Here is a 25,703-nt window from a genome sequence, read left to right on the forward strand (position 1 = left end):
CGGTACAGTTTGAAGTATGAATATAAAGGAAGAGGTCCAGTCTTTATAAGAACCAAAACCAACACCAGCTAAGCATGCTCAGCACTACATTGAAGTATATGAAGAAGAGTGAAGCTAATACAGAACAAGGCCAGGTTTGTTTGTGAGTGCTTCCAAAATGAACCCACGACTGTAAAATGAACAGCTGAAATGAACTATGCTGTCAATTTCTGTTGAGGACAGCTTCCAGGAGCTTTTAACCCAGCACCTGTTTCTTTTATATATGTTGGATAAATGTAGAAATGTTAAAAAAACAAAAACATTTGAATCCTTGAAACGTAGTGCCTCAACCTGAGAGCCTATGAATATCATGTATTATTTCCAAACTTAAAAAAAGCTTGACAAAGTGAAACTGTGTTGAAGAAGCAATGTCAAGACAGTACTGCAGCTGTGAAGCCGAAGAAAAACTGAAATACATTTTTTTTTTCTTTCAAAATATGATGTGATATTCATCCATAGGAGCCTGGCCTTGCATGCTGCAAGATTAACATGAGGATGTTCCTGCTTGACTCGCCAGTAGCTGCAGGACTGAGCCCACTTACTGTGACATCCTCTTAGGAGGCTGGTGCTGATGGTAGCTGTATCCAGCTTCTTCTGGCTTTGACCCGCCCTCCTCTTTAGGTTTTATTTTGGTGGAAATTGGTGGATATTCCAGATTGTTTTGGTGGTGCACAGTTCAACAATCTCACAGTTGTTCCCTTTGTGGAGCTGTGCCTGGTGAAAGTCCGGGCCCAGCATCATTAGCGCTGAGAATAACACCAAATACTTCAAGTACATAAAGGTGATACAATGTGTAGCCTAAGCGGAAGCGGTGTTCTTTGTGCTGCACGCTGCCTTTTCTTGTTCAGTTAACAGGTTTTTATCCATAAGCCAGGGCAGCCTCAGGGCGGTGTGGAGGTTCCAAAGCATACAATATGTCTGTTCTAATGACTCCAGGTCCCTTGAGAAGCCTCTTTAACTTCAAACCCACACACACTAATTTATGTGTGTGTGTGTGTGTGTGTGTGTGTGTTCTGCGTGTCCACATAGACGAATGGAAGCTAATGAGGGACTTCCTCTGCTCAAAGGGCACTCTGGGTGCTAAATGCTCAGTGCTGTGATATGAGATTTGTGGGTGGGCAGAGTAAATCAAATGGCACCGGTATCTTTACAGAAGCTGCATCAAACCCCGAGCCTGTCTCTGTACATCCAGATTATAATAAATACAATGGCAGAATGTAGCCAAGTACATTTAAAGGTACTTGTACTTGAGGATTTCCATTTTATGCTACTTTTTTTCCTTCTATATATTTTACTTTTTTATCCACTACTTTTATTTGACAACATGAGATACTAGTTTCTTTGTAGATTCAGATTGTTTTCCAATATATATATATCAACTAATACATTATGATATATTATCATGGTGTAAGGGACCCAGCAGTATATAAAGGACTTAAAGTTTGCCCCATCGATACTACCTGCAACATTAGTGATGCTTACACATTAATGCATTACTAATTATAAGGAAATAAGAGACCGGTGTGCCCACATAGAATTTTATTTATATCGCACCAATTCCTAACAGAAAATATCTCATAGCACTTTTCATATAGAACAGGTCTAGACAGTACTTTTTGTAATAGTATTTACAGAGACCTAACAATTCCCACCATGAGCAAGCACTGGGTGACAGTGGCAAGGAAAAAGTCCTTTCAACAAGCAGAAAACTCAAATGATTGGGTTGCTAGAGAGAGAGGGAGGAGGTCAGATGTCAGACTTTTTATGTGAAGATGAAAACCATATTGTCGTCACTATACTGTTGCTGTTTACATTCCCCCAGACGCAAATTCAAAAAATGCACTGCAGCCTTATTCCCTGGGTGTATAGGTTTATGTGTACCTTGTCTATGTATAATAGACAAGGTACATTTTATATTTGACCCTGTTTTAGTAGATATTTTATTATCTGTGAAGCATGAAGGGACTACAAACCTTCATTTTGTTGTACAACCTTGTGTTGTATAATGATAAATTACTTTGATCCTTGATCTAAAATATATAACACACACACACACACACACATACAGGACTTATTACGAAGTGTTTTTTCACTGTGATGTTGCTACTTTTACATAAGTAAAATATCAGTGTGCTTTGTTCTCCACTGGATAAATATGCCGCATACTGTTATTAAAGCAGTTCTTTTTTTATCTGTACCTGGATCCGCAGTCTTTTCTCCCACTGTTCCCACTGCTGGTGTTCCTCGCTCTGTAAACACTGTCATGGGTTTGTTTTGGTCAGCTCCAAAGTCGAATACCATTTCCTTTGTTTTGTTAATACTTTCTTCAGGGAAATTACTCTTATAGCACAAAAGGAACTCATCAGTCTACCTTCTGTAATTCCGTCTTCCTGAATTAAGCACAGTGTTGCTCATCAGCAGGTTTTATTGTGATCGCTGCAGTTACTCCCACAGTTATTAGTATGTAGAGTGAAACAACCTGGGAGACAGTGTTTCCTTCAACTCCTGTGTTGGGGATAAGAAAAAAGACACAGCAGCAGTTATTCTAACTCCCTGCATCCTCCACCTGATTCTCATCTTAATACCCAGTAATTTTTTTTGAACATGATATATGGTCTGATGATTTTGAACAAAATTATAATGTTCCTGGCAGTCAACAAGATGAGAAAAGGAATTAACACAGTTGTCTGTAAGCAGATCCCATGAACAGACCCAAACCAACAATGTGTTAGTCCGTCTCTCCATACTTTCTGACTTCACTACTCAGGTCCGAGCCCACTGTTTCACTGAAACATATAAAAATATATTCCAATATCTCAGCACTTTGCTAAAACATCTGGCCACTGTAGTTCTTAATAAAACAATATTCAAACAGGAGGTAGTGCATTTATTTTCAGTGACCGATAAATACACATTTGGTTCTCTAGTGAGTATTTAGGTGCAGCGAGACGGTGTATGTGGGATTGAGTAAAAAATAAACTACAGTGTTCATGTTCATTTCTAGATGTAGTGTAAGTGTAATTTTCCTGATATTGGACACTGCAGTACACCTGAACACAATTCATACACAAGGCCTTGTTTTAGGTTTCGGACTTTATTGTCCCCAAACAGAAATATGTTTTCACAGCACTGTACACATCAGACAACAACAGCACACAGTAAGAACATACGATGACAGACAAGTACACACGCAGCTACGGCTGCGGGGATCGGGCTTTTCCCAAAGCTAGCCTTTCTGCGCCCCAGTGCTCTGTAGCTGCGCCCAGAGGGCCGTATGGTGAGGTGGTGAATGAGTGAGTTGCTGTGAGGTGACAGTGCTGCCACCCTCTGAGCCTATGAGACTGCCACTCACATCTGCAAAATTGCTGAAACAAAGGATGCTGCACATGGTGAATAACTAAAATCCCCATTGGCATTTTTTTTCGTTTTCTCGTTTTCTCGTTTTAAGAATTCTTGATGGCAAAGTCTTACAGTATGGCTTATGTGACCAAATATTTGTTAAGATCAATGCTTTTCTTTTGAATACAATGTTAAGATCACCAGTAAATGTTCTTAAAGTCAGTGTTAATTGTCACACTTTCTTTACAAGGGAGATATTTATGAGATACAGAAAGATGTCAGGATAGTGGGCTATTCCACTGTCTTCACAAAACTGAACAGTCTTTACAGTCTACATCTTTACATCAGTGCAGGAAATTGAAGTGGAATATTTCCCATGACGTGTACACAGATCATGTCTTGTAGTAGTACCTTATTCAGTTCAGTACTACTAGCTTTAGGTTTCTGCTTATAGGAGCAGGTGGATAACCTTATTATCCCAGTCCCTGGTGAGTCCCTGGTTTAAAACACAGGAAACCACCTTTGTGTTTTAATAAGGTGATTTTACTAACTTATTGGGCTAAATAATAGGGCTGCAACTAACGATTATTTTCATTGTCTATTCTGTCAATTTTTTTTCTCAATTAGTCGATTACTTGATCTGTCTATAAAATGTCACGTGTTATTTTTCCCAAGGCCCAAGATGTCGTCCACAAACATCTTGTTTGTCCACAACCCAAAGATAAAGCAGAAAATATTTGGATTTAATAAGCTGGAATCAGAAAATATTCTTAAAAAATTACTTAAACTGATTAATCGATTATTAAAATGGTTGGCGATTAATTTAATAGTTAACAACTAATTGATTAATCATTGCAGCGCTACTAAATAACAAAGTTGTAAAAGCTAGTATAATGGGATTCAGTTGAAGTTCCCTTTATGCTACTCACAAAAACAAACGTTATACAAAAATGATATACAGTAAATGGGTGAATAAAGAATAAGCCATAGAAATAAAACTATACTACATGTTGGAATGCTGCAGATGAATAATGTAGTCTCACAGCCTGGAGGAAGAAGCTGCTCTGAAGTCTGGTGGTACAACAAGAACTTGGCAGTCATTATTTCAAATATGCTGCGTTCCAAATCACATGCTTTTTCTTTATACTATTAGTACGTACAGCTGCTGCCCTTACAAAGTACATTGGGACATACTACTTTGTCATAACATTGCATTCCAAAAGCATGCTGGTTTGCATACTGCAAAATGTGACCAGATGCAGTAGGACATCCTGGCATTATTTGGCACACTGCATTTCACATAATATGTATTGGGACATACAAAATTTTCAACCTACGTACAATAAACCTAAACTCAACCTTTCCCGCACGTATGCTTCAAATTAAAGGCCTTCCGGCAGCTCAAAGGGCATTTTCAACCTGTTCCTTGTAGGCTTGATTGTAGAGGATGTCATCTAAAAACATTATTTGTGGTAAAAAGGACAAACAAAGAGTAGCAGCATGTCGCGTATAACATGAATTACATGTCCTGATGGAATTAGTGCTGCGGAAATGTATATTGAAATTTTCAAGACAACAGGTCTCAGAGGAAGTGTTCAGTTTCTATTAACAGGAAATTTAAACTTACTAAATAAGGTAATGATAAAGTATACTCATACAGTTACTTACCTAACAGTGAAATAAGAAATGATGGCCTCTCTCTCAAATGTAGATAAAAGGCTGTTTTTCTCTGCAGAGCTAAATAAAGGCCACTATTTGAGAATTCCCAGCAGTCATAGTGTCCGTTAAGTCATATTTGTCTGGTTGTCAGATCCCTCTGTTTCAGTCCCTCACCTCTCTGGTCTTGCTCTTAACACATTCTTGGCCCCCTCTTGGTCTCAGTGTTGGTTTGGTTTCAGTTAAATAGTTTCCATCACAAGTCTAATACCACACATCATCATTACATCATTGCACATCCATCAGTCCACCTCGTTTCAGCTGATTTGGTGTGTTATTGCCATGACAGAACAAATCCATACTTCGCCAAAGCAGAAAATAAGAGAATTAATCACGTTTATACCTACATGTACATCTCTGTATTTTATTTAGCATCCTTCAGTTGTACAGTACCTAATAATAGCTTCTAAATGGAGATGCTCAGATTGATGATCACACTCCTCTCCCACTCCCAACCCCACACCCCTTTCCCTCCCGTCGTCTTTATCATCCTCTATCCCTCATTTACCCTCTGCTCTCTCCCACCCCTTTCTTCTCCATCCCTATCTCTCTCCTGCAGCTGTCGGAGTTATTTGTCTCCTTTGAGGAGAAGCCTCAGGGTGCAGCCTCCTTAGCCCAGGTCCACAAGGCAGTGTTGCATGATGGGAAGACAGTGGCCGTCAAGGTCCAACACCCCAAAGTCCAGAGACAGAGCTCCAAGGACATAATGGTGATGGAGGTGAGTATGTGTCTGTTAAACTACTTTCAAATAAGTGGAGAAGTGGCGGGGTGTTGTGATGGCTCAGAGGTCCAAGACACAGACTTGTGACATACTGGCCTCAAATATTGATTACTGATGCATGTCATTCTTTCTCTGTCAATGACCTCACACGCAACTTGAAAAAAGTGCAAAAGACCCCTAAACTGGGAGATTCCAGGTACAACATCTGAGGTCTCTGTCCAGAAGAGTGCAGTGCTAGGAAAAGCTAAAATACTGCACAGACCCCCACCCTTGAGCTAGTGGACGACACACACCAGCATCCCAGCGGGGGGCGAGTGGAAGATTTTATATTTTTCCCACACACCTAGGCACATCAATGCAGTAATGAGAGTGATAAAATCAATACAGGTTAGTGTCCTCAGTGATCTTTGTATCCCAGGGATGTGTCTGTTTATCTCTTCCCTGAGGGGGATGAGAAGGGGGGAGGGGTTAGCAGCCCATGAACAGCAGACACACACAGTCCTGTGTGTCCTCGACAGAGCTGTAAATCCAATCTCACATTTTCTTTTGTTACAAGCTCAATTTTCTGGCTAGATATGTTTTATATTAACAACTTTTGTTTCATTATCTTCTCAGAAAGTCTAAACACTCCATCTAGGCTACAGCAAGTGTGAGGCCAGAATGAAGCTATCAAAACACAGCCCTATAGGCTAATGCATAATATCAAGGAAGCTCAGACGTATACGGTTGAGAAATTGGTTTAAAATGTTCTTCGACATATGTCATTAGGGTTTAAAGCAAAGGGCCTACACTACTGAAACTGTGTGTCTTAGGACCCCTGTGTTCAACTTAATGGAAATCAGAGATGTTTCTTAAACACGACAGTGTCCGGTTCGATGAAGGAAATCTGTGCAGGCATTCACAGAGGATACTTGTTTTGTTTGGCCCCACGTATGTGTGTAAACAAACTTTTTCTGTGATGAATTACAATAAGTCATGTTACAGATCGTGGCTGACGGATAGAGATCTGTCCTCTCTGCTGCGTCGTTTAACATCCGACGTGACGCCAGACTTTGATGGTCTTGCAAAGAGAGGTGACTGTCTCAATTGTTCCCATTAGGCTAAATGAAACGGCATTCCCTTTCATGACACACGCTGTCATTCATAAATAACTCACAGCTATAGTTAATTCTCATAGGTAAGTTACAATTACACAAGTAAAACTGAAAATTAATAAATGTATACATGTATGAGAAAATGTGTGTTTGTTCATAAATAGTAAATATTAGCCTGATCTTTTCTTTATTCAGTGATACAGGTCTGTGATGCAAAGGTATTAAAGTTTGAGTTAATACACAAGTAAAATCAGTTACACAAGGAATAACAGAACAAAAATGATTTAAGTCAAATTATACTGTATATATTTTTTCTATTGTATGTATTTGCTCATAATTAGTGTCATAATTAGTGAATATTAATATTTTCTTCATTCAGTGATGCAGGTCTGTGCACTAATGGTAAATAATAAACTGTGATAACTGTAAAGCAGTCCACCTTCTATGTTTATAACTTAATACAAAGTGTTTAATAAGTGACACATGCAGTTGTGCATATCAGACAATCAATGATGCTTTAGGGGAGCAATCACATGACAAAACATTATGGTATTTTGGTTGTAACTGGTGATTTTTATCAAACAGACCACAGAACTGTTCCTCGCCAGTATGTGCATTAGCAAATGTGTTGATGATGTGGTGATCACAAAGAAACTAATATCATTCCCCAGCCAAAAAGCCTGGCTGAATGGAGAGGTGAGGGCTCTATCCAGAGCCAGAAAAGCTCCCTTTTGGTCAGGTGACAAGGAAGCATACAATACAGCTAGAGCGAGACTGAAAGCTGGCAACACAGAGATGAAGCGGAGACATCATGAAGACTAGAGACAGACCATAACAAACTAGAGACCTGCGCGGGACTGTTTTCTTGTGACCATTATCGCCCGCTCCCGCAACATGTGTTACACTACTGCCTATTCCCACAACACGTGTATCCACTCCCGCCCGCACCCGCAAACACTGTGATATGCAGAGTAAAAAAAGGACACAAATGTTTGGGCTATGCTAAACGCCCGTGTGACGGAAACCAGCGAACCTCACTCCCGACACCTTGGGAGATGTACTGGCGCCTGACGTCAGTGGCCACTGGGTTTAGCTCCCTCGTCAGTGGGTCCGCTTCCCGTACCCAAAGTCGCCGGTTGGAGTCAGGCCTGTAAAGTATGTTCACGAGCAGTCGCATGTGCTCTTTTTAATCTTCTTTTCAGCTTCATTTGTTGACGTCAGCTCAGCATTTAGCACAATCACCCCCATAAGACTGATTGGCAAACTTAGCACTCTGGGCTTATGTACACTCTGCAATTAGATATTGGACTTCCTCACAAACAGACCCCAGACAGTTTGGATTGATGGTCACACCTCCTCAACTGGAGCCCCCGAGAGCTGTGTGCTCAGCCCCATCCTGTTCACGCTGTACATCCACGAGTGCATCCCCCGACATGTAGAGAACTCTGTTCTGTAGTGAAGTTTGCAGACGACACCATAATTATCTGACGATGTCAAATAAGAGTGAGACTTGATATCAGGAAGAAATCAACAATCTTGCAGAGTGGCACACAGAGAAGACCTACAGCTCAACATCAGGAAAACCAAGGAGTTGATGGTGAAGAGACACTCCCCAGTTGAACAGTTGTAGATTCCAGGGAATCAGCATCATGAAGAATTTCCACCCTGGTTAAGAAAGCTCAGAAACGGCTGAACTTCTTAAGGAAGCTGAAAAATTCCCATGTCGAGCTCTTGTTAACTTTAACAGAGGAGCAATAGAAAGCATCCTGACTGGAAACATCACTAACTGACATGCTGGATAACTGGATGTGCACTGCCCAAGAGAGGAGTGCCAAAACACTCATATTACTTGGATATTACACATATTGTATATATTTTGTATGTATATTATGTGTGTGTATGTATATGTGTGTATGTGTGTGTGTATATATATATATATATATATATATATTACTTGTAAATACTATTTAGTTTTCCTTTTTATTTCTTTATTTAGTGCTACCTTTCTGTTTTATTGTTTATATTTTCTTCTATTTTACATATTTGAATATCTAGGTGTCTGTAGCATAGAGGGATTACTACTGATTACTACAAACAGAGGGTTGGAGAGATGCAGTGGTTTTCAAAAATCCAAAAAGTTTACAGTATTCTTGTCGACAGGACAAACTTAGACTATAAGTACTTGGCCTAATAGATTATCTGAGACAAAGACCGACCCACCAGAAGAATAATGGTATCAGGTACGAGGCCTGAAGTAATCAAAAAATAAGCTAACTGAATGTGAAAAGATGAGGTTAAAGTTTGGGTTTACAGCCCTCAACAGAGGTAGACTGCCTGACTGTCAGCAGTGAGGTTATTCCAGGGGAAGGGGGCATGATAGGAAAAGGCCCTGCAGCCTGCTGACTTCTTTTTAACTGTGTGGACAGACGAAAGAGAGTGGAGAGCGCGGGATTGAATATTAAGTTTAAGGAGATCAGATGGGTATGAAGGGGCTTGGCCATTTAGAATTTTGTAAGTCTTCAAAAGCAACTTAAAGTCTGACCCGATAATGGATAATGAAAGGAAGCTAAAACTGGTGTAATATAGCAAATCTTTCTAGTTTTTGTTCAAATTCTAGCTGTAGCATTCTGAACAAAGAATCGAAATAATCAAGTCTGGATGAAACAAACGGGTGAGTCAGGGTCTCAGCATCAGCCATGAATTTGTTCTCAGCATCCCATCCTTATTAAGAGCAGTGGGAGCAGTAAGGGGTTCAGGGCCTTGTTCAGGGGCGCCTTCGGACTCAAATCGGCGACCCTCCGGTTCACAAGCTGCCGGTATTCTTCTCTGGTTCATTTACACAATAAGAGAACATGCAATGCAATTTAAATAAAGAAGGAAATCCCAAAAAATTTACATAAGCTAAAAAAAACAAGCTACTGATTACTGCATTATATTCCATTGTATTTTTATATTTTGAATTGTCACATGATCTTTAAATAAATAATTACATTTTGACCATAAATTGGTGCAGAGAATGTCCCCAGAATGCAGCAAATAAGATATTTCAGCATCAAATATTTCTTCAAAATAGTGTTAAAATATCTTCCTTTCTTATTCTCGTGACCCAGGTGTGTCATCTTACCCCTAATCTGAGCTGTCCCCACCACTTTTCAGCACAACGTGACGCTCTGTTGACAGCGATGAGCAAACATTTGAAATCTGTGTAAAACTCGTTCTGCATGAATGGTTGTGATTATTACAAATTAGTGCTTCGAATTTACAAATCAGAGACTAACCACCATGTACAGCATTTTTCTTGCACAATAACTTATTGAATGAAAACAACACGCAAAAATGAAACAGCTGCTTTATCCAACTGGAATTATTATTGTAGCCTACCACTAATAGGCTCCGGGGCCTTGACCTAATATATACTGCCATTGACAGAACATCACGGTATATGTACATTCCTCAGTAGTATGTGTTTTAGTGTACTTGAAAGTTAGACTGATCCTGATTTGTAATCTGAAGGTGTTGTTGCGGGCAGTCCATTGGCTCTTCCCGGACCTTGCCTTCATGTGGTTGGTGGAGGAGGCCAAGAAGAACATGCCGCTGGAGCTAGACTTCCTTAATGAGGGACACAATGCTGAGAGGGTGGCCAACATGCTGGCCCACTTCCCCTTTCTCAAGGTACATTTTCTTCTTTTTATAATAACAGGCTTATAGAGTCCTCAACAGAGGTTTATTTTGACCCTGTTGGTCCCATGTGTGCACACATACTAGTAAGCAGCTGATAATGATCTGAATCAATTTCAATTTAAGACCCTAGTTAACCCTAGTTAAAATTGTTTCTGATATAATGAGGTTGGGGTTCAGTAGCATTTTTATCCAATCAATTTCCATAATCCAATCTGTTAATCAAAATCAAATCCTTTTTTCCCCAAAATATATTGAATATTTGCCATTTAGTTAAAATGCTACCTGAATGTTGTGTACATTAGTCTTTGCTACTTTGATGCAAAATAAAAGTAATACATATGAAACATTTATGGAAAAAAGCTACATTTTGTTCCTCCCCTCCTCTGTCCCTCTCTCTTAGGTTCCCATGATCCACTGGCATCTGTCCACAAAGAGGATCCTGACCATGGAGTTTGCTGAGGGGGGGCAGGTCAACGACAGGGACTACATGAAGAAACATGGTATCAATGTCAACGAGGTACTGCTCAGTCTGCTCTCTGTAAGGCTGTGTGTAGGTTACAGAAGCTAGTATTGATGGATAATCGGTGCTCTCACACTCATGCGTGCACGCACACACACATACACTGCCAGCTTGTCTACACAGCCCACATAGCTCGGGCAGCGTGTTAGCAGAGCAGCAACAGTAGCTTCAGCCTCGTCTGTGTCCACACAGAATTACACAAACACGATTAGTGTAGCTCAGCACATAAAACAGAATAAAAAATACACTTTGCTCTCATTAACACAATAGCAAGACTGAAACGTGAGCCATCGAGGTCTTTTCAAACAAGAAGCGATTGGCGTGCCTAGTAATTAATTTTCAATGAGAGGAGAGCGGGCAGGTAGGGAGCGTGGGCAATCTGACAGGCTGAGCGACCTATGGGACGCAATCCCGTCCAACAGTCGGCTGTCTTACACACACATGTACGTGTGTTAAACTTTTTGCTACGCTTTGTGCAGTGCAAATCATGTGCCATGTGCAAAGCTAACACGAGAGGACGAGACGGTCCCAGAGCCAGCACAGCAACAGCATGTCTTGGTGAACTAGAAAGTAAGCTGAATGTTTGTGAGCAAGTCATTCAACATTAGCTGACACACAAATCATGCCTGGAATAGTGCGGTGTAGCACGGTCCAATCCGCTTTGTTTCACATTTACAGAGCCAGGGCTGTGTACAGATACTGTACAAACAGAATGTACAGCTTGCGGACCATAAGGAGATATTCGCTGAATTTGGCAAAAAGACTTTTGGATTAGATTGGATTAGAATCTCTTACTCAAGTGGGAAGCTTCTGGTCAGCGATCTGATGCGAAGTCCCTTAAACCTGTATTCTATCGAATGTCCTGCAAAAAGAACTCCGGCTCCATTAGAAGTATTGGTAAAATGAGCCTACTTCTCAGCTGAATAAGTACCTCAGTAAACACTTTCATAATGAGTTTAAGGTCTCAGTCGCTAGTTTCATGTCTTCTTCAATACAATATGATGATGATTTAGTAAATAATGGTCCCATTTATTTTAAAATAGACCATAAAGCAGAGTATGTTTCAGGGCGGGATTGATTGACGTGTAACCAGCGCCGTTGAAAAAGCTTATCAGGAGTTGTCCCTTTACTTTCTCTGGTGAGTGCATTTAGTTTTAAGACAAGTTCACAAGACAAAATTGTCAGCCCAGTTAAAATGACAGTTAACGTGAGTTAGAGTTGCACCTAGCTAAGAAAGCTAGCTAGCTCCGCACACGGCCGTTAGCTCCGCCGTATCGTCACTTCTGGGCGCTTCCTGGTTGCAAAAACTCAACATGGCGGCGGCCTTTCGGCCAAATTCAAGGCTTCAAAATGGCAGTCCACAAACTAACGGGTGACAAAGTCCATGTTTTTTACAGTCAATGCTCTTACCCCACCTCTTAAGTGGCTTCCGTAGACCACTGTATTGATGAAAATAGCATCATATCTGTTCTGTCATACGCAAGTGAGACAGACAACTGAAAAGCGTGGCGCCGTAAGAGCCTAAGATTGTACTAATTCGATATAAAGTGGTTGAAGCTACACTATTGAATGGCAATCAATCAAGTTGGGAGCCAAAACAATTGAAGCATACTTTTCTGCCTCAGACTTTTGTACACTGAGATCAGCCAGTAACTCACAAAACACATTTTATTAAAGTATTATGAGCAAAATGTACGTACGGAGCCTGCAGCCCTCATCGTGGCAACCACAAAGTGATTTTATTTTTTTTGCATTTATTTATCTAGTTTGGCTTTTTTGGTAGGGATGCAACTAATTAATATTTTCATTGTCATTTAAATAGTTTAACTATTGCCTTAAGTTATGAAATGAATTGTTTGGTCCACAAAATCAGGAAATTGGTTTTTGCAGGAGCTAAGATGGTTTTCAGATTTTTTGTTTCGTCTGAACAATGGACCGAAATCCAATGCTTGATAAATGACTTCAACAATTAATCAATCTATCATATTAAAATTGTTCAGTTTACTATAAATTGTGCCATACATGAGTATTTAACTCATAGTTACACGATTAGTAGCATTAAAATATCACATTAGACACATTATACACATGAAAGCAGCAGTTTTTCATGTGTAATATGACGAAAATAGGACAATGCTTTGCTTCGATTGTATTTGCATTCTCCCCCATAAAATTTAAGAAATCACTACATGCACTGAATAACTGTATTAATAAAACTCAGTGGTACCAGCAGAGTATTTTAGAATTGATGACACATTTTTTTGTAAGCTAGACACGCACTGGCAATTTTCCTGGCCGATTCCAATTTAGGCCAATTCTGATTTTCTTAAGAACTATAATTGACAGCATTCAGCAAATGTTTTTGTAAATTTTCTTAAATTGAAAATGGTTTCTTTCTTTCTTTAGCACCAGCATAAGCAAGCTGTATGTTCATAATAAAACACTGACTATTAAAAAAACAAAAGTACACCAGGTTACACAATCTACACATAAGTGCTCCCTTAGGGTTATGCTATTGCAGAGAGGTTTTTGTACAAATAAAATCCAACTGAAAATGAACTGCAGTAGCCTAGGCACAGTGTTTTCCACAGTACGTAGCTTACACAAGATGAATTTATCCAGGCTGCGATTTCCACTGGGATCATCAGTATGGTTGACTATAGACGGGTGAAAGAATTTTTGAGTTTCTGTTTGGAAAAACAAGTCAAGGGACATGTACCACTTGCTTTAGTAATTATTTTGTTAACTGAGAACAATATAATTGTACTGTGGGACAAGGATTCCACGGCAGTAGGCAATAGTTTTCTTCCAACAGGGATAAATATGTCTAACCTAATTTATTACGTAATTCTTGCCCAGTTATGATATGACATAGGTTTTACAGTAATATGCTTCAAATTCAGCCACAATGTATGGATGCATTGTGACAATCTGCTGTTGCGTTTTTGTCGGAATTGATCCCAATTTGCTTTGTTTGCTTTGTTGCACAGAATGTTTTGGACTGTTCAGTTTCTTACAGATTCTTATTTATATTTTTAAATGACAGTATGTTTACATACATTTTCTATCCTTATTCAATAAATGACTTCCAAGGGCTATGATTTTCCCAATTGTTATTGGACGGTCCATCGTTGGAATGTGAAAATGGTCTTAATCATTGCATTTGTGAGATTAAATATCACAAACGACGTTTCATATGCCCATCAAGATGATTAATATAGTGGAATTTATGTGCAAATTAGCCAATAATACTACTACTTGTTATGTATTAGACAATTGCAGCAATCAAGAATGCATGGGCGATTTCTTTAGCCATAGCTATCCGAACATGTTCAGACAGGTAGCTTACAGATCTAAAAGGATATAAATATTTCTATGACTTCCTGTATATTCTTTGAAGGCTGCTGGTTCATCTCGTACTAGCCTTGTGGCGGCGTTCCATACCAAAATGGCATGCATCTACTCACCAGTGGAGTGACAGCTGGTTAGCTTGCCAACAAGCCAAAAAGTCTGTTGTTCATAGTTTACCTGTTCGACAGAATCAGATTATTCTGCCACTCCATCCTCTACTCAGTAGTCCCACAATCAAACCGATCACAGCAATGCATTGGAGACTAGGGCTGGGTGATATATATGAATTCATGTGAGACAGCAGATGACCATTTATCTATAATTTTCTATCACTGCTTATGCTTATTTATATTTTTTATTTTTGTGATTTTCTTAGCTTAACCATATGAAGTTTGAGTACATTTTTTTTAACGTTAAAGTGTAAGTGTTTATTTTTCAGGAAAAACTATTCAGAAGTAGGTCTAATACATTGGTTCCAAACCTGGGGACCTGCTCTACTTCCTTTCGCTCTAGCCATAACTGCCCCAAACTCACTAAAAATCACCCAGAGGTCAGTGGATTAAAGCCATGATGTATGGCATTGGTTTCTAACCTGAGGGGGCGCCAAAGATCAAAGGGAGTTGCACGAGGATTAGTCTGCTCTGAGGTTGTGAAAATTGAATTTGCACATATTAACTGAAATCATGATAACATGCTTACTGAATAATTTATACAAAGGTCTGTATACTATATACAACTATTTAAAACAACAAAGTTTTTTTAAAGAAGATTTTTTTTGTCCTTGCTGAAAAATCCTCTCAGTCACTTTCGTCAGGTCATGTAGCTAGCTCATCCTCATTTTTCATGCAGTCATGGCATCCATTATTTTATGAATGAAACAACATGTATGTGAAATGTAAAAGTGCTAATGATTCTTCAGTATCACATAACAAAGTAAGGCTATACCTCGAGAGGTAGGTAGGTAGATTTATTTTGTCACGATACAACAGGTTATAGAGTGAAATTGAGTTTGTAACTCCCTTCTGCTACGTTACCTTAACATTCGGTCTAATTGAAAGACAGAAAGGTCTCGGCCATTGTGATTTGTGGCGAGAAGCTAGCTACTGACAGCATGACGCCAAGCAAAATGAAACACCAGGAAACAAAACACCAGGAGACTATTGGTAAAGGTCAGGATTGGAAAGGCAGTTGGCACTACCAAAATAGACATCAGAAATGGCCTGAGAAATATCAGCAAACTCTGTCACATTCGTTTAGACAGCATAGTCTGTGCAAAAACAAAGTTTTGAAAGAAAACAACAACACAGGGTATTTTAGTGAAGCCGAGAGAGATTTTGAGCAACTCAGGAATGTTTTGAAGCAGACAGAATAAAATCATTATCTTTGTCCGTTCTGACTTCTGGGGATAACTTACTTCAAGAAGAATTAGTGTATTTGCTTTCAAGTGCATGCAGGCATTTCTCTGCTTGACTGTGCACTGTCAAGCAGAGAAATGTATCTGTAGTTTTGGTTATCAAATCATTTAGTCTAATTGTGTGTAGCTTTTGTGGTGGTAGTAGGCGTTAATCTGATTGCAGGCTGTTCTTTTGGTGTCACTTGATTATAATGTAGTTAATCTATTCGTATATTCCTGGTAGACACATTTTATTCTGTTTCTGTTTAAGCTAGGGTTCACCTATAGTTGTAGCCAACAAATCTGAAGGCAGTGGTTGTTTTACCCAGTGCATGCTGACAGAACCACCTGACAAGCAGCTGAAAGAAAATGGTGGAAATCCAAGCACTCTGAGGATCTCCCTGCCTGTCTCTTCTCTCCTCTTTCTCCGCTTCCTTATCTGCACGTAAAAGCTCCTTCTTTCAATCCAAAATTTAATCTTCCCTCTCCAAAACCCCAAAACTCTTTTCTATCTGCCCTACCCTCCCTGACCCCCCCATCTCCCTCCTCCCTTCTACCAAGTGACTTTGTTAACTACTTTGTAAAAAAGAGAGATGACACACGCTTTTCATTTCCCTACCCACGTGCTGAGACCACCTGTCCTATAGTCATCTCTTCATCTCCTATTCTTACTTCCTTTTCACCCCTGTCCCCCAGTGAGGTACTAACCCCAGTTACCTCCCACTGCCCAACCACCTGCCCTCCTGACCCTATCCTAACTCATGTTCTCTAGTCTATTGCAACTGACCTCATTCCTTTCTACTTCCACCTCATCACTACCTCATTGACAAAGCAGCTGGAGTGAACCCTCTTTTGCCGAAACCCACACTCAACCCTTCTGATGTAAGCAGACCTTAGTCTCTTCAACCATGACCAAGACTGAGGAAGACCAGGGAATGCAGTTCTCATCCATGGCCTCTTCAGTACAATTAAGAACTCTGCAAGTAACCTGGGTGTGACACTCGATGACCAGCTGACCGTCGTTGCCCACATCGCTGCGACGTTGTCCTCCCGTATAGAGGGCTGTTGGCACAAATAATGTCTCAGAGATTTTGTGTGTAGATGCCATTAAAAAGAGTTCTGACCGAGCCACACAACACTATTCCAGCCATGATTTGTGTGTCAGGTAACATTAAAGTTCTTGTCCACAGATATTCAGCTTACTTTCTAGTTTGCCAAGACGTGCTGTTGTTGTAATGTTAGCTCTGGTAGCAGGAGAGCTGCGAGTATCTGTCTGGAGCTGCTGTGCTGGCTTGTGCAGCATGAACACGCGAAGCGAAAGTATCCTGGAGCACTGACGGCAGCACCGCAAATCTTGTTTTCTTTCTGTCTCCACACAAGCACGGCACGTAATCAGCACGAGGACACGTAGTCCGTTAAAATGTATTTTCTAAGTATTCATGTTAAAAGTAATTTCTACCCCGCAGCTGTCATGGCAACGTAACGTTACACCGTTTTTATATTTTCTGTTTATTTAACGGCCACAAATGAGCGAGCTGAATCTAACATTACAGACAATCTGTGCATAGTCGTTAGATTAATCGACTTGAAAAATAATCGTTATGTACAGCCCTAATCAATACACAGTGAACATCAGTACAGAGGTAAAAAACAGTGTTGTTTACTGATTGTACCAACCAAAGCTTAATATTGTTACAGTGAAACTGAAGCTGCAACCTACAACACAACCCACATAGCCTAAACTAGTGCCTCTGTTGCCTTTCTGAGTGACAAGCTAACAGGTAACTCAGATTTGTCCTAATAAAATACTTTAAGGGAGTTGTATTTTAAAAAGCCAGCAAGAGCCATACCTTATTCCATCTGTTGTGTTGAATCCAAAACCCTTTCTCACATTTCTTCTCGGATGGTTTAGTGTCATGATTATCCGTTCAACATGGCTTGCTAGTTTTCACCACTTTGCATTATTGAAGAGAACAGCCCAGTTTACTGATAGGATAATAGGGCATACAATAGATCTGAGTGACAGCCCAAGGCAGGCCCTGTTGCAGCTATACACCGAACTTTGTCTGCTTGGTTGACTGACACAGCTGTCTAGAAAAGAAGGCGCTTCTTGCTAGGTAACCCAAGGTTGGGATGATCTTTATTTTATTTCATTACAGGCATACTGGCTGACTCTCTGTAGAAAGTGTTGCATGTGGCTTGAATAACACACAACGTGAGGTTATCATAGGTGTCATAGGTAAGCATAGCATCTTGTTTTGAACCAATATCCAATAGACTCTTCACACATGTATAGAGGGGTGAACAATAACCTTTTTTGGACACTTAGTGAATCTCTGTAGGTCTAGGAATGCTGAATATCCCCAAACAGGAAGTACCCTTCAGATTGGTTTTGGTACTACATTATATCCATATACAGCTGTGTGCTGTTACCATCAACAATGCTGTGTAAGTCATCAGGAGTATCTGAGAATTTGTTCATCACACCTGGCTCATTTTATTATCATCACAGATTTTCTATGAAAATGATGGGTGATGGATAACAAATTAGTTTTGTGAAGATGTGCATAAATCATAATAACAATAACCAATATTGTCACACTTACTAAAGGTAAAACCTAAAAACAATTCTAAACGTGTGTGGGGGGGTAATTTATTAAAAATGTTTTAGTTCTGTTGTCTTCTAAATGAAAATGTTTGTATTTTTGTGAAAGCTTTTTGGATTTAACTCTTTGTCATCTTCCAAACAGATCTCAGAGAACCTGGGTAAGCTGTACAGTGAAATGATCTTTGTGCACGGCTTTGTTCATTGTGACCCACACCCGGGCAATGTGCTGGTCCGAAAGTGTCCCCAGAGCAGGAAGACCGAGATCGTCCTGCTCGATCACGGCCTTTATCAGGTGGGAAATCTCCAGGCTGCCCGCACATCAATAAAATACAATTTTTCTAATATTGCAGTCCATTTTTCATGCTGCTGGCTGAAGCCTTGAGTAAATGGGTAAAGCAGCAAATGCAGTCAAGATGCACATAAAAATGGATGCCACACACACTGTCACAGGCAAACACACTTTAAGTAGAGCTACAGCACGATAAAAGCTTTTTGATAAACAACTCATTTGATGTTGTTCTTAGCAGAGTGCAGTGTACTGGGTTTGAATTGGTGCGCCGCAGCCTTAATCACACTGCCGCATATGTGCACTCTCATGTTCTTCAACACACACACTCTTTGATTGTTAACTCAAACACCCTCTGGTCTGACATGAGTTTGTTTACTGCTTGCTTCTGTATTCATGAAGAGAATTTAGTTATGAAGATGCAACTTGTTCATCTTTGACACACACAATATATAAACACACACACAGACACAGATTTCCCTCTGACTATAATGGCGCCGATTTATTCCTAATGACTTCTAATTTCAGCTGTCATTTTGTTGTAGAATATTAATCCACTCCTCAAATATACACACACACAGTCATTTCCAGTGTTATTACCAGTTGGGTACTACACATTGCTTATATGTCCAACGTGTTGTAATTGGTCTGGAAATAGCGTGTTCTTACCTGGGGGTCTGAATGTGTCTAAAGTAAGAAATGTAAAAAGAAATACAGCAAATTTGTAACATAAATTCTAGGGCTGGGCACGTTAAAGTGTTATTATGTTATTGTCCCCGCATTAACACATTAATTAATTAACGCCGACAATTATTTTATTGCACTTTAACGCAGTTTTTATTATTATTGTTATTTTGAAAGTCCGTTGCTCTCTGGCTCTGAAACAAGCAGTGGAGGGAGGCTTCAGCAGACTACGCTGGATGCAGCGTGTGGGAGAAGTAGATAAACAAGACAAGTGAACAATTAAATGCCACAGTGAAGTGGATACACACTGCGTGCTGATTAGTATTTGGGAAGATGTTGAATCTTAGCAACGTTCTTAAAATCACAACATAGTCGCTTGGCCCTCAGGCTTGCTCTTTGCTCCAGTGATCAGACAGGGAGAAACTCCACGAGTAAACGGCGGGCGCTTTATGGATACTTACCATGGCAACAGCTTCTGTGCGCTAAACAGCTGTAGCCTATTTAACTTAAGTTAAAATTAAAGGCTTCACAACTTTACCTGATAGGCCTTTATCTAGTTTTGCGGGGATGCTCTGCCATGTGAATTCCCTCCTGTTGATGTCCTGATAACTATTTAGATTCTGGAAACTCACAAACAGTCTCTCTTCCAGTGATTTGTGCTCCGCGTCGCAAACAAAAAGACAATTCAACTTCGTCAGCAGGCGGGCGTGTGTGAGAGGCGACCACTTCACCTCACTCTGACAGGGACACTTGCTGCTGAACATAGACTGTTTCTGCTGCTCCCTGATAAAAGAAAAATCTTTCTGCTGATACCTGAAAACAGATTTATATATGTTGCTCAGAAGGAGCCTGATCATGCGATTAATCACGATTTAAAATTTTTAATCGTTGCCCAGCACTAATAAATACATTCAGAACATGTTTTATTAAGGCTGTTAAAAATTTAATGTTTCATCGTTGATGGTCCTTCTTGTCAAGATACCTAATAGCAGCAATATACTGTACTCCTATGGCCCATGACAAATACAATGTCAACTCGCAATAATATAAGAATTGAAAATTAGAATACTTAACCCACACAGAAAGAATCCAGATCAAGACAGTAGTTGTATGAATCTGTGCTGCTTTTCTTCAGGTGATCCAGTTTCCGGTGTTTGACCACTTGATGTGCTTGTATGAGTGGGCCCTCATTTTGTTTTTATTATGCATAAGGATGCACACGCTCAAGCATGCGGGTGGCACGGCTAATTAGCTGAACAGTTGGTGGCAGTAACATGCCGACAAAGGCAATGAAAATTACTAGCAGGAGCCCTGACCAACGAGGAATTCCTAGTGCACAGACAAGGATGAAAAATCTTGCAGTGCCAGTGTTCAGCGTTTCACTGGTTGTGGTCATTCACATAGCCACAAGTGTAGGTTTTAGAACAAATGCTTAGAAGCTTTAATAAAAACACTTGTAGAGTGAAATATAAAATAAACAAATATACAAAACAAATACAGTTTATTTTTCATTAAAGTAGATAAAATCCTTTTCACCCATTCTCCGCTCCCCTCTCCTCCAGGTCCTGCAGCCAGACTTCAGGTTGGACTACTGCCGGCTGTGGCAGGCTCTGATTAAAAATGAAATGTCTGGGGTGGAGCGTTACAGCCGCAGACTGGGAGCTGGAGATCTGTACCCGCTGTTTGCCTGTGTTCTCACCGCTCGCTCCTGGACCGCCGTCAATGCCGGCATCAGTTCTGTGCCTGTCACACACTCTGAGGTATGAGCGCGCACACAAATGTAGGATTTCTTCCAATTATACATTTAATATATGAGAGGTTCATGACCCAAAGCTAAATGGGAAAAAAAACAAAACCATAAAAACATAAACTAGACCAAGAGAAAGGTCTGAAGCCTAGGTATCTAGAAGCTGGAACAGCAACCAACACAGCCAATATAGTTATAGTATGTGTACAAGTTGGAAGAAAAAAAGAATTACAGTTACACATGCAAAGCCCAAGTCAAGCGCGAGCTGTTAAAACTGAAGCTTATGAGATCATCAGACATGCATGAGATGACGACGAAACACACGGTTGAAATGCATCTGGTGTAGACAGGATGACAGATCTGGAAAACTGGCGGAAGTTTCAGAACCTCTGCAAGAAAACTGCAACTTCCATGGCTAGATACCACAAGAGCAAAGTGGGAAAGAATGTTGTGACCCTTCATTTAAGCTTCGTTAGGATTTTGGGTGCAAATTTAGGCTCAGCTTTAGGCTGGCAGCTTAATATGTTGCCAGAACAGGTTTTTAAATAATTTAACATAATGCCTATCACTTAGACTAAAATGGGGCCATAATGCATCATTAAATATACATGTGTTAATTTCTGTTTTTGAAATTAATGATCTAAATTAATGTGTTCAATTTGACAGCCATGCCTAAGGCTCTGTGAAGCCACACATTTAGTGTGATCCAAGATATCCAGTGTTTAGCCAGTAATATTGATTAAACTGTCCTTTTCTCTGAGCTTCATTTTGAATATGTGGTGAACGTGAACACTCAGGTAGTAAGCTTTGAATGAACCATCGCTACATTGATGACTAATGTAGCTTTTTGTTTGGGGCTTGGAGCGAGTGATTGTAGTGCTTTTAAATTGGGTGCTTTTTGTGTGTTGCAGCTGCATTACTGATCTGACATGTTTGTCTGCAGAATGTGGTTTCAGAGATGTAGCTGCAGGGAATCTGGAGACAACGTGCAAGCATCGGTGAATGTTTGGGTTTAGTCAGGTTTGACCTTTAGTCAGGTGTGGTTGGGACTGGGAGAGGCTGCACTGAAAGCTGCCAGGGCTGGGAGGAAACAGAGCTGCTGCCCGAAGCAGGGACAGCTAGCAGCAGCTGGGTGAAATCGACTGGGTGAAATCGACCGCCACCCGCCCCGCCCCGCCGCTATCCGTTCAAAACATAGTCGGACTTGCCACTAGCAAGATTGCCCAGCAACATTGCTCAAAAAGTTGCCCCATGTATCATTAGCTTAAGGTGTGTGTGTCTGAAATTCCGTTCAACAGGCTACTCATCCTGGGACAAAAAAGAAACTCAGGCTAGGCCACTGGTAACTCGAGTGTGCTGTGATTCAAACATAGACAAACATTTACCTGTAGGTGCTCCTGTTTAACTATAAATAACTATCAATGCGTTTGGGAAATGACAGAAGGTTAGAATATACTGTTATGGAGCTAAAGGTAAAAAATTGGGTGCACCTAAATTTTGTGGTGGTGCACCTTAATGAAACATTTCGGACGCACCAGTGCAACCAATGCAAGAAGTTATTCTGGAGCCCTGAAATGGTTTTCCCAGATCGGTGTGAAAGAACGTGACTGGCCTCAACCTCATCCAACCCGTGGGATGAACTTGACTGTGAAGCAGGCCTTATCACCCAACATCAGTGTTGGACCTAACGTATGCTTTTGTTGCTGAATGGTAGCAAATAGTTACGGCCATGTTCAACATCTGGTGGAACGACTGAAACCGGAAAAGTGGAGGGTGTCTACATACCTTTGGCCATGTAGTTTAACAGGTGATTTTAGCAAATATACACTAATTTTCCAGCCAAGGAGGCCCAAATATTAAGACAAAACATTAAAATGACTAGAACTGTTATAGTTAATCTTTTTTTTCCCCAAGGTGAGACAGTTTTTTGAATCCATCAGCATAAAACTGGTTTGTGCGTGTTTGTTAAGTGTCCCATTAACCACAGGGATTCCACAATGCCATCTGTGTTCGATAGAGTTTATTTATACCTCTCTTATGCAACATTTTGAAGCTGGCAAAAGTACTACACAACAGTCTGCTACAGTGTGCCACCCCCTCACACGCAATGGGCAGTACACGACAGAATTTGGCAACGACCAATACATGAATAACTCCCTGTGTCGTTTTTGGTATTTCTGAACACGACATGTATATTTTTGGGGAATCATACGGTGGAGTTGACATCCGGACAGAGAAACCAATAAAAAGGTATTGTTAATATTCTTATGTTGAACGTGTCTGAACCTGTTTAATACACTACAGTGTATCACACAAAAAATAGATTTTTAGATATTTGAGTAACATTCATTATTGATGTTTTAGGGATACCAGTATTGAAATGACATCATTTTGGTTATATTTATTATTTCAAACAATGTGCAACCTTTACTGGACTCAGAATGGTTGGATTTTTCCAGACTGTCAAAATCAACTCTAAAAATATCTGTGTGTGTGATATAACTAAAATTGTACCAAAGGAGGATTAAATGATTTAATTTTAACATTGGCAGCCCTAGTCTCCCACATGCTGTAATATCCCACAGGAGAAAAGACAAGAGAGAAGAGTGTTCTGCAGTTCATGCTCCCAGACTTCAAGTTTTGTGTGTGTGTGTGTGTGTGTGTGTGTGTGTGTGTGTGTGTGTGTGAGGTGAGAGAGAGAGAGCAATTTAGCCGTGTGTGTTTGGAGAGGCAAAATTTTACAACACAGGGCTGTACAATGAAATGTAAGTTGTAGCCCCTTGGTGCTACACACGCACATAGAACATACTTAGACTAAAACTAAATAAATTGATTAAAGAAGAGAGAGAGAGAGAATGCTGAATTCTAAGGTAGTTGGCAACTGAACATGAAACACAAAGTCAAAAATCAGAGACTGTTGTGCCCACGTCTGAAGGCCACCGCGACCAGGGGTGGTAACACCCTGGATCATGTTTATACAGACATTTCTGGCAGCTGCAAAGCCCTCTGCTGCCCCATTTTGGTCCATCAGACCGATACCCTCTATACCGAAACACCAACAACATCAAAGATATTTATTTATTTATTTAAGTGATCGAGTCCATCACAGGCTACAAAAGCAGGCGCATCATGTCGTGCCACTCAGCTAGTTGATGTTAGTACTGACATATCTCACTGTCACAGCAGAGGGTTCTCACCTGCTTCAAGACAGCCTCCATCGTTCTTGTACCCAAAAAGTCTGCAGTGTCTAGTCTGAACCACTACTGCCCTTTGGTACTCACCCCTATTCCAATGAAGTGCTTTGAGAAATTGGTTCTTCAGCACATAAAGACCAATATCCCAGTCAGTCTGGACCCTCACCAGTTTGCTTTCAGAACCAACAATTCGAAAGAAACGCATTTGGGAAACCGCCGGTTTTAGGCTGGTCGGCGAGAGTTGAAAAATGTTCAACTTTGGGAAAAATGCTGTCACTTTTTAGCCACCCGTCCAGTCACAGTGCAGGAGGGGCGAGGAAAACACCACACAAGCACGTCTGATCTTGAACGAAACGATGTGCCTACTTGCCGAGGTGTTTCCTCGCCCGCAAAATCGCATGAGCCCACGTACCGACAGTCTGTGCTCTCATGTTACAGCCTTCTCTTCATGTAGAGTAACGGACAGAGCAAGTTGGCCTACATAGGCTACTTTGTCGTGACATTTTTACATTCAGTAAAATTAGGTAGCCTACTTGCAACATATCACCTCCACGGATATTATGTATCATAGCAACTACAGCGTCTCAAAAAAACCCCGCTGCACCTCCAAAGCGCACCCTAGCACTCCCAGCTAGGCGTTTTCAGAAGAGCAGGTGGTGTTTTCAGCAACACCAGCATTCTAAAGGTGGCAGCATTTGGTTTCAGTCTTTAGAATGTTCAGAAAACTAACTGCCAGTTCCACACTGCCCGACAGCAACTGATCAGACTTTTGTTGCCTATTTTGGCTACAGGCCTACTCTGTGTTTTTAGCAAGTGCAATACTACAACACTCCATATTTCAACTGGTTATAAAAGGACTGGGTTGGTTGGCACAGAGCAAGCAAAATAATGTCATAAGGATAATTGCAAGAGAGACACTTCTTAATTTATTCATAGCCTAACCCAGACATGAATCAAGTTAATTAAAGACTACTGCGGCCCATCGCAATATCAGCGCTGACCGCCACATACTGATTTTGTTTTTATTTTATTTTACTAGGCCTATTTAAAATCTTATTTGATTGCAGATCAGCACCGTAGCGCATTCGCGCAGCACATCCTCCCTCTCTCTCAATTCAATTCAGATTAGCTTTATTGGCATGAATGTGTAACAACAATATTGCCAAAGCATCATACAAACTACATAAGAACATTCAACCCTTTACATTTCATTAAACAAGTAATAAAAGTGTAAAGTAATTAAAGTGTATGTGTGTGTGTGTGTGTGTGTGTGTGTGTGTGTGTGTGTGTGTGTGTGTTAAAAAAATAAAAATATATTAAAAATTAAAAT

At 40.3% G+C, this 25,703-nt stretch overlaps 1 protein-coding gene across 4 annotated transcripts in view; it reads left to right on the forward strand.

The window, feature by feature from the left end:
- Positions 1-25,703, forward strand: part of adck1 (aarF domain containing kinase 1) — a 96,899-nt gene that overhangs the window by 44,208 nt on the left and 26,988 nt on the right. For all 4 annotated transcript variants that reach the window (XM_038729663.1, XM_038729665.1, XM_038729662.1 and 1 more), the window contains exons 5-9: positions 5,654-5,812; positions 10,423-10,581; positions 10,991-11,107; positions 18,605-18,754; positions 20,995-21,192. In XM_038729663.1, coding sequence (XP_038585591.1) covers positions 5,654-5,812; positions 10,423-10,581; positions 10,991-11,107; positions 18,605-18,754; positions 20,995-21,192 — 783 coding nt within the window. The remainder of the gene's footprint in view (positions 1-5,653; positions 5,813-10,422; positions 10,582-10,990; positions 11,108-18,604; positions 18,755-20,994; positions 21,193-25,703) is intronic.

The sequence above is a fragment of the Micropterus salmoides genome, unplaced genomic scaffold (assembly GCF_014851395.1).
Source record: "Micropterus salmoides isolate LMB-PRFRI ecotype aquatic unplaced genomic scaffold, ASM1485139v1 Ms_hic_scaffold_19, whole genome shotgun sequence".
Taxonomy (NCBI): domain Eukaryota; kingdom Metazoa; phylum Chordata; class Actinopteri; order Centrarchiformes; family Centrarchidae; genus Micropterus; species Micropterus salmoides.